The 19,212-nt window shown below is 32.5% G+C and overlaps 2 protein-coding genes across 2 annotated transcripts; both read left to right on the forward strand.

Moving 5' to 3' along the window:
• Nucleotides 1–5,816: 5,816 nt before the first annotated feature.
• On the forward strand, nucleotides 5,817–10,432 carry LOC143580255 (casein kinase II subunit alpha-2-like; the record flags this gene model as incomplete). The annotated part of the gene is made up of 10 exons (XM_077063344.1): nucleotides 5,817–6,025; nucleotides 6,114–6,243; nucleotides 8,406–8,600; nucleotides 8,689–8,846; nucleotides 8,928–9,018; nucleotides 9,095–9,160; nucleotides 9,727–9,809; nucleotides 9,893–9,956; nucleotides 10,026–10,094; nucleotides 10,192–10,432. Coding segments are annotated over 10 exons (1,122 nt in total), but the record flags the coding sequence as incomplete, so codon positions are not given.
• Nucleotides 10,433–16,330: 5,898 nt separating this feature from the next.
• On the forward strand, nucleotides 16,331–18,787 carry LOC143580248 (cyclin-D5-1-like). Its single transcript, XM_077063335.1, has 5 exons — nucleotides 16,331–16,591; nucleotides 16,745–16,831; nucleotides 17,585–17,879; nucleotides 17,959–18,092; nucleotides 18,187–18,787. Exons 1-5 carry the CDS (start codon nucleotides 16,331–16,333, stop codon nucleotides 18,376–18,378), a joined length of 969 nt encoding a protein of 322 aa, XP_076919450.1. The 3' UTR covers nucleotides 18,379–18,787.
• The last annotated feature ends 425 nt before the right edge of the window (nucleotides 18,788–19,212 follow it).

Consider the following 19,212-nt stretch of genomic DNA (forward strand, 5'->3'; position numbering starts at 1 on the left):
AAAAACCCCTCATCTTATTTTGTTTTTTAATTTCCTTGTTTTTTAACCCTGATTAATTAAAATCAATGGTTATAAGAGAAGTTCTCTAGTTCTCTCTTTAAAATAGGTTCTCTCTTGATCCTTCCCTTATATATATATATATATATATATATATAGAGAGAGAGAGAGAGAGAGAGAGAGAGGGAGAGATTATTATAAGATATTCACTTTTTGTTATCAAAATAAGAGCATACGATGAAAATGTATTACTTATTATATTTGGCATTACAAAATGTGATGGCTAATATATATATCCAATGTGTATGTATTTTTCTTACAAGTTTCAGATTTTTTATATATGTCAAAATTGCTCTACTATTCATTTATTTCGAAATAGAATGACAACGAGCAACAAGTTAAACCACTAGCTCGTTTTAGATTATTAAATCAAGTCTTTTATGAATTTGGATTGCTCAGACACTAGGAACCCTAGCTTCTCAATCAAATAAATTTGGATATGATACATATATCACATCATCTTTTATGAAAAAAAAACATCTTTCCTCCTTGATTCTCACTCATTCATAATCATATAATCTGCTTTATAATTCTTGTTCAAGTTATGCTCTTCTTTGTACATTCTATGGTCTTTTTCACCCCTTTCAAGAATACAAATCAAGCCAAGTTATATCCTAAATCTTTCACACATATATTCCTGGTGTACGCTTAAAAGTATCTATATTAGGCATATAGGCTCTCCGTAGTGGACGAGAATGAGAACAAGATTGGAGAAAGATTGGAGAAAGAATGAGAACGAGAATGATACAAGCACTTTCAGGTTTATAATAACAGTTTATCGGGTCGTATTTCGAGTAGGGATGAGCAAAATCGGTACAGGTACCGATTTGGTACCGTCGGTACCGAATCGGGTTTCAAAGTTTTAAGTTTCAGGATCGGTACGGTACTGGTACCGGTACCGGTACGGTACGGTACCGAATCCCGGTACCATACCGTACCGGTACTGAACCGAATATCGGTACCGGTACAATCCCGGTACCATACCGTACCGGTACCGAATCGAATATTTCGGTACCGGTACCAAGAATTAACGAAATTAAGGATCGAGATTTTCGATACGTGCTCATCCCTAGTTTCGAGTTGCGAGGAAAAAAAGTCTAATAGCCCTCTTCACGTAATTTATAAGTTTTTTATGACTATTCTCCATCATATTTAATAGTGATTTGTGTCATCAATTAATAACTTCCATATTAATCGAAGTTAGAAGTTAGAACTTCGAAGCTGATTTTTATTGAACCTTCTTCTTTATTTTTTAATAATTGTGAAAATAAATTAAAAAAAAAATCTAGCAAAATCCATTTGGTGGGTCCCACTATGAGATTTACATCAGCCACTTCCTTTATTTCCAACCCGACCCGACCGACCCGACCACGGTGTTGGTTTCCAGCCATTTTTGTTTAGTTTGCTTTCACAAGATCTGCAATGAAGATATTGGCAACCACGTGTCAATTTGTCATTGGTTATACACACAAATCCTTGTTCCTATAGGTACACAAAACACATGCCCTTTTCAAGGGGTATAATTGTAAGTTTAGTTTATAATACGTTAAAGCATATAAGTGCGTTTGTAGCTCACAAGTCTAATGTTGTGAATTATGGTTACTTGACTTGCATAATGGTTATCTATTTTTCTTTGTTACTAATGATATATAGACCGTTTAGGCTTTAGCTTAAATGGATGTAAAAATCAGCAAGTCACACAGTTAAATAAACATGTCTAGAGTTAAAAATTAGCTTTAGACCCTTTAGTTATAATAAATTAAATAAAAAAACAAACTGATGACTCTATTAAAATTCAGGGGTTCAAACATAAACTATTTTAAAAAAATTATTAAAGCTAATGGGTCGTATGATAGTTTTATTAAAGTTCGGTGGTAAAAAATGTAAATTGGTTAAATAAATATAAGGGCGGAAACTTAATTTGTTTAAATGAAAAGAATTATTACACTTAAGAGGCCATATGATAACACTCTTTGTTCAAGGCTTAAAACATAAATTGCCTACACTTAAAAGAAAATGAAATTATTACTATAGTTTAGTTTGTCTTGACCACATGCCAACAAAAGCTAAAAATATGTATACACATGCATCAGCATATTTCCTATTTCTCCTTGTTTTTTCACCATACATTGAATTGAAAGCCTATGAATTGGGACATGATGGCAGGCAAGAGCTTTCCAAATTGAAAATGAAGACAAAAAATAATATCCACCCAAAGATATGCTTTTTATTTTCTCTAAAATAAGTTTAATCCAACCTGGACCATTCGTCGTCAAATGCCTCAACATGGTCGGCTCGTTTACACCCATGACTGCTATATCATCGAAATATACAGTATGCCGCCCGTAAACAAAAGCTATCAGATGACAACGAGTGGCACTTAAATATACCACCCGTAGTTATGGTTAGTGTTGCCTTGTCTGGGAGGTTTTTCGGTTAAGAAGATTAATTTTCTTGATTTGCTATATTTTTTTAACACTTCATTTTTTCTCTTTTAAACACAATCTCAATGATTTTTTTTTTTAATAAAACGATCAGTACCTTTTTTTTTTTGATGTGACAGTTGACCCGTTCTTTTCAATTAACAAATTTTCATTTTTTATTCATGTAGAAACTAACATTTTATTCATGGATAAAAGCCCAATAATATTTAGGCCCAACCGTAAAGAGCACAATTAACAACAAGGCCTAGAGGAAAAGAACCCAATAGATACAATCTACAATACAAGGAATCAAACTTCATCTATGTGACTATACTAGACGGGTGCCCGCGCGATGCAGCGGGTGTTTGAACCTGTTAATCACGTACAAATATAAGTGTTTATGGTTCGGTTAAAACCTTGAAATCGTTTAAATCGGTCATTGGTTTGACTTCTTTTTTCTTTTTCTTTTTTACTTTCGGTTTGTTGGTCGGTTTCAAAATTTTCAAAACGTAGTGAACGGTTGGTTCGCAGTTTATATCGGCAACCGGCCATATGAAACCAGAAAGACTGTAAATTAACCTAATTGCAATATGATTCATTTTGTAATCTTTGTTGTTATTATTTCACGTCCTAGATCTTCTATTAATATTTACCATTTATGTGGCTAAAATTATCATTTTTTATTTATGATATTCTCAAGTATCATATTATGTTGGTTTTAGTTAAAATTGATGGTACATTTAAATTATTAATTATTTTAAACTAAATTTACTATTAAAGTTTAAACTGTGAAACCAAACTGGAACCAGGCCATTAGTAACGATTCGGTTTCAACTTTCAATGGTTGAGTTTGGTTTTGGATGACAAAAAATCAGTATTAACGGTTGGACTCACAAGTTTAACTTAAAAACCATCAAAACCGACACTGAACACCCCTACGTAACATATTAATTTATTTAAAATGAAAAAAAATTACAACAATATCATATCCAAATTAAAGAGAATAAAATGCTCGTTTTTAGGGTGCAATTTGTTTATAAAAATATTAACGTATGAAAATGCTATAGTCGTTTAAAAATCACGGGTGGGAAGTTAGTTTACAAGTTAAATTAAAAATATAATATAGTTAAAGATGAGGGACCAAACTTGTAAGGTGAATGGATTGTGTTTAAAAGACATGTTTACCCCTACTAATACATGTACCTCATGCTTTAAGTGTTGTAAATTACTTAAAATAGGTGTCTTAATTTGCCATTGTTTGGTGTATTATATATAGTATAGATTTGTGGGAGTTGTAAAAAAAAACGCTTTTGAGACCGGTTCACTATAGAGGTTGGTTTCAGTCAAAACGGTTCTCAAACCGACCCAACCTGCCGGTCCTGGTACCGGATCCCGTTTTGGAACTACTAAACCGATTTGAAACCGGTTTTGTCAAGGCGTTGTCCAAACCGGTTTGTTTTGGGGAAAAAACCTTGTTTTGTACACCTCTATTCATGGGTAATGATAACATGTGTTGGTGACTAATCGGTAAATTCTCTATTCACACCAAATTTTCTAATGTAGTATTATCAACTAATTAGTGACGGAATTCACTTTCACTATGGCACTTCCAACGATATGTTTGTCCTTTGTTTTGCAATGAAATGAAGGAACACATAGAGTGATAGAGTCCGCCCAAGTTTTCGTTATGGTTTCGATATTATTTAAAGACACGGCCACAATTCCTACTTTTTAATTAGTATCTAACGTTTAGTTGAGATCACATATAGCATAGGGGTTAACTAGTTGAACTCTGAGTGCTACTAAGTACTAACATGTGTTAGATTACCGAACTCGTCATCCTTAGTTATGTCGAGCTTTATTTAACAAGAAACTTTGTTTATCAATATTGGCTCGCGTATCGCAAGATGACATATGAATTTGATTTTTGAAAAGGTAAAAAAATGGATGTTTTTGATAAAATATCAAAGACTTATGTGATCCTAAAACGTCAAAAGATTAAAAATGTTTGGGATATGCCAAACAATTGTACATGTTACAAGTGACATCACATGCTAGTGGTACTTGCCCTAAGACATGTAAAAGGAAGTAAAGTGTAACTTAAACACTTAAGTACTTAGCTGCTCCTCGATTGCAGGTGTCACAAGTTACATATGCACATGGAGTAACCATGACGAGTACACTTGGCTAAAATATTAATCAATGGAATAACTCCATGCGTGTTGATACAAATTAATATTTTAAAAATAACACGATAAAAAAAAACCAAGATAAATCTTTCCCTACAAAGATAAACATGATTATTGATAAGTGATAATTCTTCTCACATTATTGGCATAACATAAGGGCTTACCTTCGCTTTACTTTGACTAAATATGGCATGATGCTTTTGAGGAACTTGATGCACTAACAAAAGGAATATTGATATCTAAAAATGCTTAAGTTGGTCCTAAAAGTCCAATAAAATATTTATGTACCTATAATAAAAGCGTGAATAATAATTGAACCGTTAAAAACGAATTGATAATTGATGAAACCAAACCATATTAAACTGAAAATTGATTAACTAAAACCGAATTAACCAAAAAACGGTTATTGGTTTTTTAATACCAAAATGCACCGGATCGAACCTAGCCATTCATACTTTCATATGTTTCTAACTTTTACACTTCAATTTCATGTAATTATAGCTCAATTTCATATACTTATACACCCACTTTATGTATTTATACCTCAAGTTCACATAGTTCTAAGCAAAAAAATTTAATTCAAGTTTGGTTTTAGCTATTAACCGAACCAAAAACCAACAAACTATCAGAATAAACTGAATTGATTAACCGAAAATGCATTAATTAATATAATTGTTACCGAGCCGAACCGAGCCAGGATGGGCTCGAGCTCGAAATTAAACGAGGCAACGCCACCGCTGATCGGCTCGAGCACAAACTTGGAGTTAAACGAGCCTAAGATCGAGCCAATGAGCTGAGACATGACCCGAGCCGAGCTTGACTCGCTTAGAAATCAAGCTTTTTTTTTACTAGTTTGATTCATGCGAGCTATGAGCCATGAGTTTTCTGAACTGAGAGAAAATAGAATAGCCGATGACTTTCCGTTTCAATTAATAACGAACCGAATCAAACGAGAAGTGATAAAACCGTAACAATGAAGTCAACAAAGAAAAAAACGAAAATAAGAAGCACAAACAAATGAAAAACAATCTGATGTCATCATCATCGTCATCTTCCTTTTGATTATAACTAACTAGCTCACACCGTTTAATGGCCGTTAGGCCTTCACTGCAATCCATCTTCTCCTCCGTCAAATCTCCAACCCTAATTCTCCGTCACCGTCACATCACCACCGTCGCACCACCACCGCAACCACAGCATCCGGCCGCCGCTGTCTCAACACGACACCCTGGCGCAGAAGATCGGAAAAGCCATACGCCGTCCCGGCGCACCGTCAAAAGCTAGGGTTTATGCGGACGTTAATGTCGTTAGACCTAATGAGTATTCGGATTACGAGTCGTTGATCGTTCAGTGGGGGTTAGGCCTCATATCAGACTTCAATTTCATTATTATTATTATTATTATAATTATGTTTTTAATTAGACAATAATGATTGTTATTACAGGGAGCAGGATAATTATGAGGTGGTGAGGAAGGTTGGGAGGGGGAAATACAGTGAGGTTTTCGAAGGATTTGACCGGATCGATGACGAGAAATGTGTTATTAAGATACTCAAGCCCGTTAAGAAGAAGAAGGTTAGCTTATTTGTTGTCTAGATTAAATACTTTTTACATATTGATAATGCAGAATATAGATTAAGTTATCAGATTGCTAGCCTTTAGATGTTTTTCGTTGATGATATGGAGTTGAAGTTGTATGTAGCTTAACATTTTTGTTAGGATTTGCCACTATGTGAGTAGTATTTGACGACCGATGATGAGAAGTGCATTATTAAGATATCCAAGCCTGTTATGAAGAAGGTTAGGTTATTCACTTATGTGTTGTATGTATGATATATTTCTTGGGTAGGTACTTTTTACATATTGATAATGCAGACTATAGATAAGTTATCAGATTGCTTGCCTTTAGATGTTTTTCTTCGATGATATGGAGTTGAAGTTGTAAATAGCTTAACATTTATGTGAGTAGGATTTGACCATACCTACTCAGGCCTGTTAAGAAGAAGAAAAAGGTTTAGGTTATGTCTTATATGTATGTATGTTATATTTTTCTAGGTTAGGTACTTTTTACATATTGATAATGCAGAATATAGATAAGTTATCAGATTCATAGCGTTTAGATGTTTTCTTTCATGTAGATAGACTGGCTTACTTTTGCCTATATAATGTGACTGCGCGAGTAGGATTTTATACTTGGAATACTAATTTGGCTCTCTACTAAATGTCATTGTGGAAGTTGCTCTGCTTATTAACTAACTAATAAGACATTCTTGTTTTTAATGAAAAGGTCTGCACATGTGCTTAAATTGTTCATTAGTTTACTTGTAATGCTTGCTAGGTTATTTTGAGACTTGCAAGTTTTGTGTTGCATGACATTGTTGGTAAACATGTCATTATGGGTGGTATGTATCTAGGATAATTTAAAGGGACGAAGCAAGCAGAGATTGAGATGGTTTGAGCATGTGAAGAGGAGACAGTTGATGGCTTCATTAAGAAGTAAGAACCATGGAAATCCTCACCATAGAGAGGAGAAGCAGAGGCAAACCCAAACTAACTTGGGATGTGTGAATTAGGCAAGATGTGTTGGACTTGCATCTCTTCGAGGACATGATCGGGGATATGGACTTTTTAGGGATTGTATAGATCTGTCTTCGGTTTGTCTTGGGTCGATAGCTTTTTCTATTTTTTTGTTTGCCTTAGCGCTTTCTGGACCGTATAGACCTTTTTAGGGGAGTGTATAGGTGCTTGTATAGGAGTTAGTGCTTTTTTTTTCCTCTCTCATTTTGCTCTACTATCCGTAGCTACTATTGTTTATTCATCAAATGCTTTTGGGATTCTTAAATTTTAATTTTTCCTCTTTTGCGCTTCATTCTCAAGTTTCAAATTTAAAGGAATAAATGAAACTAGGAGAAAAGTGTAGAGGAGATAAGAAAGGATTGGAAAAATTATTACTTTGTTTGTGTTCTCGTGGGGAAGAAAATGGAAACTCATGTTCTTGAGTTGGAGAGAAAAAGTTTACAATTATTCCTTTAATGTGTAGTATTTGTCTATTGACTCTCTTTGATTATCTTAAAGTTCTATTGTTAAGCATATGCTTTGTCATCACGAAAATAGTTACAACTCTCTTTCTGACTTCTCTCCAAACATGAAAGGAAAATCTTGGAAGGAACTCTCGTCAAATCTTTCTTTCTTTCGTTTCCCCCCTCCTTTTCTTTCATTCTCTTTTCTTAAAATACTCAGTGCACACATTTTTTTCAATTCTTTCACTTTCTTTTATCTTATAAGAACATTGTTGGGATTTTTTCTGGAGGATCAAGTAAATAAAGTTGGCAAATAATGGTTTGGGTGTTGACTATATTTACATGTAGGTAAAATGGGAAACACAACTATTATATGAAAAAGATAAAGATGGAATTGCAAGATTCAAGGTTGATTGTTACAACCTACAATGTTGTTCATCTTATCCTTAGATATTCACAAATGTGCTTAGCTGCTACTGGTTTTAGATCAAATGCGTTATTGGAAGCTGCTATTCGCAAAACTTTACAATCCGGAATAAGATGATATACCTATGGTATAGGACTATAGGTTCTTAGTCATGCGTGTACATACTCTTTTGTTAGCTAGGTAGCATGTTAAAGCTGAAACTCATTGTTTGGAAAATATGCATGAAGGATAATAGAGAGTGGCAGCAGTAGATTTGGTGATATTTTTTGTTAATATATCTATAAATGCAGATCAAGAGGGAGATCAAAATCCTACAAAATCTTTGTGGTGGGCCAAATATTGTGAAATTACTGGATATTGTTAGAGACCAGCAATCAAGGACACCAAGTTTAATATTCGAATACGTGAACAACTCTGATTTCAAAGTCCTCTATCCAACACTCTCTGATCTTGACATCCGCTATTATATATACGGACTTTTAAAAGTAAGCATCTCTAAAACTTGCTTCTTTTATCAAATATATATATATATATATATATGCGTCTAATATACCTTGTATTGATTGTAATTAGGCTTTAGATTACTGTCACTCTCAAGGAATCATGCATCGAGACGTTAAACCTCATAATGTGATGATTGATCATGAAAAACGCAAGCTTCGGCTTATAGATTGGGGACTTGCAGAGTTTTATCATCCCGGGAAAGAATATAATGTTCGTGTAGCATCTAGGTCTGTATGTTTCCATAATTTTAACCCTTTTTAATCGAATAATTAATATTCATACTTGCTTTTATTCTTGTTAATTGCCAGATATTTTAAAGGTCCAGAATTGCTTGTGGACTTGCAAGATTATGATTACTCATTAGACTTATGGAGCCTCGGTTGTATGTTTGCTGGAATGGTGATTATATTTCTTTAAATTGATTTTTCATATAAAATGTCTTTATTTAATGTTTTTTAATTGGTTATGTGTGCAGATATTTCGTAAGGAACCGTTTTTTTACGGGCATGACAATTATGATCAGCTAGTTAAAATCGCCAAGGTATGAGTGCTGTTTCAGATGTGTTTATAAACACCTGCCAATTATGGCCCGCTTTTCAAGAAACGAATTAATTTGTTTAAAAATATTTGCTTTATGGGTTCATTTAGATTTTACTAAAGTTATACATCGCGCCAATTGGGGTCTACTTAAATTATATTTTGGGTGCAGATTGTTGGGTATACTGTACATAGATGAACAAACATAACTGAGCGAGGTTAAACTGAAATCAATCTATTGGGCCTAAAAGAATAAAATTAGACGAACTTATAATGTGCCTAATAGATTCTAATGGGTGATATCTTGATTTCATAAACTAGACGAAATTATAATGGGCCTAAAAAATAAGTGAATGTATAAATATACATATATGAACATTTGTTTTTTAAATGAACAAAAGAAATTGGTCATGTTCATTCGTTTATTAAATAAACGAACATAAACGTAGTACAAGCCGAATGGTCATGAACGGTTCACTGAACGTTTGGTTCATTTACAGGCCTAGTCATAAATATATACAATCATGAATTATAATAGACATTTTATTTTTCTTTATTTTTTTGAGATAGGTATTAGGGACAGACGAGTTAAATGCTTATTTACAAAGGTATCACTTAGAGCTAGATCCACATCTAATTGCACTTGTCGGAAGGTTCGTAACATATGCTAAATTTGACTTTTTTTTAATTTTCTTTATTAAATTAAAATTAGTAATACAATTATCTATTGATGCAGGCATAGCAGGAAACCTTGGCCAAAGTTCATTAATTCTGATAACCAACATTTAGCCGTCCCCGAGGTAATGAAACGTCGTCTCACATGTATGTGCCTCGTGCTTGTGGTTAATACATGTTGTTTGGTTGACCAGGCAGTTGACTTTCTTGACAAGTTGCTTCGGTATGATCATCAAGAAAGACCCACCGCTAAAGAAGCAATGGTAAAGTTTTTTTCATAATTACTATTCAATTGGTTGCTTGGATGTTTTGAAAATATTAATATTGTTTTGTTTGTGTTTGTGTGTTGGTTAACCGCAGGCACATCCGTATTTTTCCCCAGTAAGAAATGCTGAATGCAGCCGGACCCGTGCGTAGTGCGAAAGAATGGAAAGCAGTCGGTACTTTTTTTCTCAGTGTCATGAACCGATTATTGATCATACTTATTTCATTTTTTATGTTATTTTGTAGTTTTGTTTCATTGGAAAACATGCTATGTGATTGTGAAACTGTATTTTTATATCTTTTCTGTGATGTAAATTTTGGGTTGCAAGAATCATTTATTTAATTTTTTTTTATTTAAAAAAAGATGTTATTTAAGCTTTTATTGTAGCAAGCAATGCTGTTGTAATTGCTAGTCGTTAGTTGGTTGGCGGGGTGGAGACTAGCGATTTCCGGCAAACAATGCGACTTTTTCTGCCAAAAGCGTTTTTCCGGCGACTTGCAAGTAACGACGTTATGATTCTGTTAGCCGCGGACAGTTGGGAACAAATACGTTAAAAGAGGGACTGTCAACATTTATTTCGTTAGTTGGGACCACCAACGACCAAAATATGATAGTTAGGATTAATATAAAATCAATATATTTTATTGTTATTATTGTTGTTTTCTTGTTTGTTGTTGATATTGCCGTTGTATGGATGTTTGAAGTTGTTTCATTAATTTATTCGTATGGTTGTGTCAATTGATAAGAAATATTTTAAAATGCATTCGAGAATCAGATAAATGACTTATGTGATTATAGTTTTGTACACATAAATAATAGAAATCGAAATGAGAATAATGAAGGTGAAACAATAACGATTAGAAAAAAAGGACGTAGAACATGAATACTTATTTAACTAAAGAAATTATATATTATGTGTGTGATAAAAAAACCAGTAATTTTTATTCGAATCCATATTAAAAAACATGTTAGTTTTAAAAGTTACAAAAATACATTATAAAAATGTTTTTATGTTTTAAACTTTCATAAATTTTATTATCATCTTTACTTTTAAAATAATATTAATATATCAAATAATAAACATATTTATTAAAGTAACTGTCAAAGAAAATGTAAGTTCCCGATATAATAAATTTAGCCAATAATTCATTTGAATAATTTCATTCGCGGTTAAAAAAACATATTTATGAAGAGTTAATTACATAAAAACAAAGTAAACTTTAGTGTAGATTATCTTTTTCTAGCACTTTAGACTAGCTATAATTAAGAGATATTTTATTAATATATATTAATAGTTAAAAATACAAAAGAAATGTGAAAAAGAAAAATGAGGAGCGTAAGGTGTGACCCATATTAACACGTGAAAACGCTCCACACTAATCAACATTCAACCCCCATCATGTATTTCTTGCCCACGTGCTTCCTTAAAATCATATATTCATTCTCACTTAATATTATTTTATTAATTATATTTATTTAAATACTATGTATGTGTGTCTTTTAGCAATATGTTGAACTAGTATCTTCTTAAAGATCTTAAAATGGCACTGTTGTTACATCAAATCCAGACCGGACCGGTAACCGAACACTTCATCTGGTTCAGTTCGATACCTAGGGCCTCAAATGAGAAAATTCATGAATATGGTAGGACAAGATTTGCGTAAAGAATCGGGTTATACTAGCTATACTCGATTCAAGAAATTGTTTGTGTTGAGTTGAAAATGAAAGAATCTTTTTAGCAAATCCTTGTCGGTTGTGAACACAAGAGAAAATAGAAACGTTATGTACGCTTGTATTATTCTACATAACATGATTTTAGAGGACAAGAGCAAAGTGATGTGTCAAAGCTATAAAAGATGACACCTCAATGCCGGCCCCAATCATAAATGTGCGAGAAAAACTAGCAATCTAGGCCGAACTACATAGTAGAGAAACATATTTATATAGAATGCTACCATTTGTATTGTATGTCTTAAGAATGCATTAGAAATGGTCAGAGAGATTGAACTAAGTTATATGTGGAATCAAGTCTAAACTTTCACTCTTTTCATAATAAAAACATAATCATGTGTGGGTTATATAACCATCATTCGTAACTAATCGTACTTACCAAGGTATGTTTTTTTTATCTCAACCGACATAGGAGTTTCTTTAATAACATATTGTAACACTCTATCACGATAATATTGTTGTCACATGAGGACATCATAGGTATTATTCTCAACCAAAATGTTTAGCAAAACGGGGCAACATTATACTCAATCCAACATCTATCATATGTGAGACTCACCTAGGATAGGGATGAGCTAAACCGGCTAAAATAAGTATATCATATATGTATCATATTTTCAAGTTTTATAATTTATGCATAAATTTAAGAATCTACTTTTTATATAAATCAAACCAATATTTGTCATAAGTCATTTATAAAATATTAATTTTAATATTTTATATGTAATGTTTTATGTATATTTTAAAAAATGTTGTATATGATATAAAATATATACTACTAAATAATTGAAAAGGGGAAACTAGGGCCTTGAATATAAGTGTGTTGGATATTTGCAACAAACCATTATTATGTCATGTCTTTATTATCCTATGACACACACATTCTCCCCCATCCTTTCTTTTCATGTTTCTTCTTAAAGCAACGAATAATATTTTGTTAATGTAACATCATTTCTATCAATTTTTATTAAAGGGATTTTCTATTGATATGTTAAAAATATAACATTGCATAAATAGCTTATAAAATTATTAACATGAAACACCTAGGATGTGAATACACAATACTTCGACAATGCGGATGTGAAGACTTGCATGTACTATACTATAAAAGTATCGATTTCTAACATTACTCCGTGGGTAAATAAATACCTTGGACACCCGACATCACGCGGTACACGACAAGGGACACTTCGGCTCTACAATATACATATTAAATGACGAATATATTACAATGGTTAACTTTTTATCATAGTAATACTCCCCTTGTAGACGAAGGTTATTCATTCAATTCTCTCTTCTATTTACACTAGTTAGCACCACGTCAAATATTGATCACTTCTCAACGAGCGTGCGATCCTCTTGGTATCTCAACTTGAGGCAATCAAACATTTAAAGCACAAATGAAAGTTCAAATCAAATTCCACCTATATATTAAGCTAAAATAATAATTACACACCATGCTTTATGTATATAAATAATCAGCCATGAGTTCAACAATCAACTATTGTATATAATTTCTTTTAAGAAATAATAAAAAGATATAATATATGATTACATATATAATTAATTCAGTTTCTTTAGGTAGTACCAAATAAAGATTATGTTAGTTTATGCCAATCAATTAGGTTTAATATTAAAAATTTGCCACGAGTCAAGAAATTAATCCTTACAGTTATTTTCCTATATATATGCATCCAAATACAATATTTTTGAAAAACGTCCAAGTCTTTAACTAGGGCTGTAAACGAGCCGAGCCGAGCCGAGCCGAGATCGAACTTAATCGAGCTTGGCTCGTTTTCTTTATTGAGCTGAAAAATCGAGCTCGAGCTCGACTCGTTTAAAGCATGAGTCAAGCTCGTCGAGCCAGTCTCCTTTAATTTTTTTGAATTTTTTTATTTTTTATTTTTTATTTTTTAATTTCTTATTTTACAAATTTTGATACATAAAAGATAAAAAATATAATTTTAACATACATATTATAAAATATTAATAATTTGAACTTTACATGTTTTATTTTTGTTATTATTATATAAGGTTTTAGGTATCGAGGACATAATATATGTATAAGTATGATATTATTATATATAGATATTAAAATTTAGGGTTTAATCTAAACGAGCCAACGAGCCGAGCTAACGAGTCGAGCCAAAACCGAGCCACGAGCCGAGTTGACCCTGGCTCGAGCTCGGCTTGTTGAGAAATCGAGCCGAGTCAAGCCGAGCTCATTTAAAATCGAGCTTTTTCGAGCCGAGCTTTTTTCAAACGAGTTTCGAGCGAGCCGCGAGCTTTTTGAACACCCCTATCTTTAACATATGACATTTGTTTTATTCTACCTTTTCAATGCTTACTTTTGTTTAACAAATATGTAAAAATAGTATTTATATGTAATTTTAACAAATATTCATTATGCTTCGAATATGCATTGTCACTAGAAAATTCAAAATTGCATGAAAAATGACCATTAGTGTAAGTGAGAGTTAATCACCAATAGTAATTGATCCATCAATAACAACTTGAGCGATCAACAACTATGATCAGTAACAATTTGTGATAACTTGTCAAGTTACCGCTAAAGGAAGCTAATTCTCTACTCCTCCAGCCGCCTCACAACTACCGTGACTTATAGTCGTTATATTCTTAAATCAGTCTCCTAGCAAAATATATTTTATCGAATGCGAAAAAAAAAATAAAAAATTATTGGACGATAGTATACTTAACATGTTTTCTTGTGATTTTACAACCACGTAGTTGTCATATGTTTGGACCACGGTTTTATATAGATATAACTTTTGACTTACCTTATATTTAAAAAAAGTTTAATTAAATAAAGCATCTACATACATAGCACCATCCATTTATAGACTGAGAGGGTGTTTGGGATTCCTTATTTTGTCCCCTTTTAACTTTTCATTAAGTTAATAAGTTATAAAAGTGTAACTTATGGAACTTTTCTTCTCACACTATAAGCAATCCAAAACACTTTATTACTTTTCAAAAAGTTTATAAGTTATAAGTTAATGAAAATAAGCAATCTCAAACACCCCCTAAAACAAAACTACAATTAAAAATTTGATCTATTAGGACCATTACAAATCTTTTTTTATAATTACTAGTGGACTAACATATAATTATCTTTGAGTAATACAAATATATTTAACAAATGTTAGGTTATTTAGGGGCTGTTTGTTTACATCTCTAGTGGACTAACATATAATTATCTTTGATTAATGCAAATATATTTAACAAATGTTAGGTTATTTAGGGGCTGTTTATTTACATCTGAATGGAACCATTTAGATGTAAACATCTGATTCATTCAAACTTCAGACTGTTTGGTTCCAAACAGAAAAACATCTGAATGGTTAAAAATTAGGTCTGAATCATTCAGACTTATGGTTGTTGCTGAATGTGACAGATGCGCATTTAGATCTGAATGAATCAAACAGCCGCCATTTAGGTAATTGAAAATACAAAAATATTGTATTTTCGTAGAAGCAATATGGCTACCATTGAGATTATATTTGAGTTTCTTTTCTCCTTAATTTTTCAACACTCTCGAAGTACCATCAACATAACTATGTACAATGTACAAATGTGCTAAATCACTTGTGTCTTGTGAGCTACTTGAGATTCGCTAGCTAAGAACATCAATTTTGTTAAGCTTGGGCTGACTCGCAAGGCTAAACAAGCCCACTAGTTACCTAGTTTTTATTTAGTATATTAAATATAAATTTATAAAAAAATAATTATTATATAATAAAGTATGAAAAATAGTTAAATAATATATATATATATATATATTATGTTATATATAAAATTGATAACTAAATAAACAAAAAAGATAATTTTAAATATAATTTAAATAATTAACAAATAAAAAACGAGTCAAGCTTGAAAAACTATTCACAAGCCAAACCAAGCGTAAGTGTTCCCGAGTTCATTTAAGAAAAGAAAGGCAAGGAAAACAAAATTTTCTTTTCTTATCTTTTCTTTTGGTATCTCCTCTTTTGCTTCAACTTATTTTCTTTCATAATCTTTTCAATTTGGAAAGATACAAATTTTTTTATTTTACTCATCATTTTCTCTTCTCTCCCCTCATTTTCTTTCTTTAAATGAAACTCGAGAACATATCTTTTAAATTTTCTTTCGTTTTACTTTCTTAAATGAAACTCGGGAAACAACACATTTTTTCCATCAATCCTTTTTCCTTCCCTTTCCTCAGTTAAGTGAAACTCATGAACAATGTCTTAGTTGATCATTTGATCTAAATAACCTTTAAAATTACATCGAATAACCGAGTGAGTATTACTGGTATGTGATGAAACTTGCTTCCACCACGTTCTTCCTATACATATAAGTCACAACCAACATTATTTGGCGGTAGGCACTGAAATCATCAATTTCGCGCCTTTCTCTCTCTCTCCCAACATTACATTGTATTGTACCAAATTCATCTTCATCGCAATCTCTCTGCAGATCCATAATAATAATTATAATAATAATATGAATGATCCTCATACCACATTCTCTCTACCCAGTCTCTTGTGTGAAGAAGAAGACGATATTATATCATCATCATCATCATCATTAACCACCCAAATCAAATTCAATTCCAACTCTACTAATACTACTTCAGAAGACAACGATCACTTCATCCGATCATTGATCCAACGAGAAGCTGCTGAATCAAATTATTACGGCTGCGTTTGCACTGATGATCGGTTCAAATGTGTTCGATTAGACGCTATTAATTGGATTTTTACTGTACGTACGGATTACGAATATATATAAATCCCTATTTTTTTTAAGCTTTTTAGGGTTTTGGGTTTCTGATTATTATTATTATTATTATTATTATTATTTATTATTATTATTATTTTTATTATTATAATTTGTTGTTGAATTTGATTGCTGCAGACGAGAGAAGTGTTAGGGTTTCAATTTCGTACTGCGTATCTGTCTCTTACGTATTTTGATCGTTTTAATTCCAGAAGACTTATTGATGTAAGTGTTAATATTGTAACGGAATTGATAATTAACTGATGGTTCGGTTAAGCTGTAACTGGAACCGGAACTGATCGGTTAAAATGTTTAATAACCGAACATTTTCGGTTTCGGTTCGGTTGAGGCTCAAAACGAACAAAACAGTTAACCAATGGTTCGGTTGACTCATAACTGATTAGCCGGAGATTATGGTTCAGTTTTGGTTTTGGTGTTGGTGTGTGCATAACCGAATTAATTAAAACCGCAACTAAAAACCGATTGGTTAAATTGCCCTATAACCGAATACTTTGGCTGAGAATCAAAACGAACCAAACAATTAACCGCTGGTTCGGTTAAGTCATTACCAGTTGACCAAAAATTATAGTTCGGTTTTGGTTGATTGGCTAAATAGTCCAATAACCGAACACTTCGGCTTTGGTTCAGTCGAGGCTTAAAACAAACAAAACAATTAACTGATGGTTCGGTTAAGTCATTACCGATTGGTTTTGGTGTGTGAATAACCGAATTAATCAAAACATAACTGAATACCGATTGGTTAATCTGTCTAATAACGGACACCTCGGTTTTGATTCAGTCGAGGCTCAAAACCAAGCCGCCTCGTGCACAACCGTAATTTTTGTGGTTAGAACAAGATTCAGCTATCAGATTTCTGACTTTTATGATCAAACATTTATCATCAATTTGTACCAAAGATTCTAAACAGTCTATCAAATTTGACATGAAAATTATAGTTTGGTCAATTATGATTAATAGAATGGGAAAGAATGGGCGATACAATTGCTCGGAGTTGCATGCTTATCTCTGGCGGCCAAAATGGAGGAACAAGCTGTACCGGCATTGTCCCATTACAAAGCACAAGGGTACAACTTCGAAAGCAGTGTGATTCAAAGAATGGAGTTGATGGTTTTAGCAACTTTGGAATGGAAGTTATGTTGCATCACTCCGTTTGCGTATTTACACCATTTCTTCTCCAAGATTTGGGATGAATGTGACTGTAATGAGCTTCTTGTTCCCAAAGCTATCGAACTCATTCTTGATTTCTCCAAAGGTACTTTCAAGTTTCAATCTTTAAGCTTGTTAAAGTTTTGAAATTGTTAATAAAGTTGAGTTTTTTTTCGTTTAAACAGAGGTTAATTTGATGGATCATAGGCCATCTGTTGTTGCAATAGCAGCAGTGTTATTAGCTTATGACGATCAATTAACGAGAAACTTGTTGGAGTTCAAGATTGGTGTCGTGTCATCATTTCATTCTCTTGAAAAAGCAAGTGTTTTTTTTTTTATTTTTTCGATCTATTTTTAGTTTTTAGTTTTTACCAACGTTTAGTTTTGACATTTTAATCATCTTTCGCAAGCAGGAACGTATACTTGATTGCTACGATCTTTTGAAGAAAATCAAGACTAAAAAGAACAACACACCCGATTCCAATTCCTTTGATGTATTAACCAATCATTGGAACCGATCTTCCAACGTTGGGATCAAAAGGAAGCTTACATACACAGGATTCGAACAAAAATGCCCGTTGCAGAAGATTAGCAGGCGATTGTAGTAGCGTTTTGAATAAACAAGATATGGGTTAAACAAGTGGATTTGTTGATTGGTTTGATCGCGTGATCTTAACCGAATAAGATTGAGTTTCGGGGATACTAATCTACCAACATATGGTATGATGTTAAGGGTATACATTATAAGGGATTAGAATCTGAAATGCTCAAAAGAAAGATGGATGGTAAAGTTTAACATACAATAAAAAGTGGCCAAAGATGTGTGTCAGTAAAAGTTGTTAAATTTGGAGTTTTTCCTTCACTTTTTTTCAATTTCTTGAATTCATTTGTCTTTTTTAAAGCCCTTTTAAGCTTTAGGTGTGGATAAAGATTGTCCTGTTTCTGTGTACATGTTACTGTTGTAGAAACACTTGGAAGTTTAAGTTTCTTTTTGAATTGAAAATGAGAGGGCTTTGGATGCTGACTTTCAAAAGGCATTTGTGGGGAATGGAGAGTGTATTATTTGATTTGATGTGATGATTAGAAGCATCTGTTTTGTGGCCAAAATTGATCAAATAATGGAGTGATGGACTGTGAAAGTGAAATGGTTTTTGGTTTGTTTGTGACTGCATTGCATTGACTGTCTTTCTTTATGGTAAGTGGAATCAGTCTGTTTTATGTAACAATGAAATGAAAAGAAGACTCAACAGTATAAATAATTGTACTTTGATTGTTATTACATGATATTATTATATATGTTTATGTTATAGACTAAACGCTACAAGTAATTGCACTATTTAACTTTAGCCGAACATATGATTTGACACGAAGAATTAAATGAATGGGGTTTTCTTGTTCATGTTTAAGTAGGTGAGTTTGTGCGTGTTCTTTCATGTCCG

This window comes from Bidens hawaiensis, unplaced genomic scaffold (assembly GCF_021521415.1).
Source record: "Bidens hawaiensis isolate Kalapana, Puna unplaced genomic scaffold, B.hawaiensis_p1.1 tig00030294_1, whole genome shotgun sequence".
NCBI lineage: Eukaryota > Viridiplantae > Streptophyta > Magnoliopsida > Asterales > Asteraceae > Bidens > Bidens hawaiensis.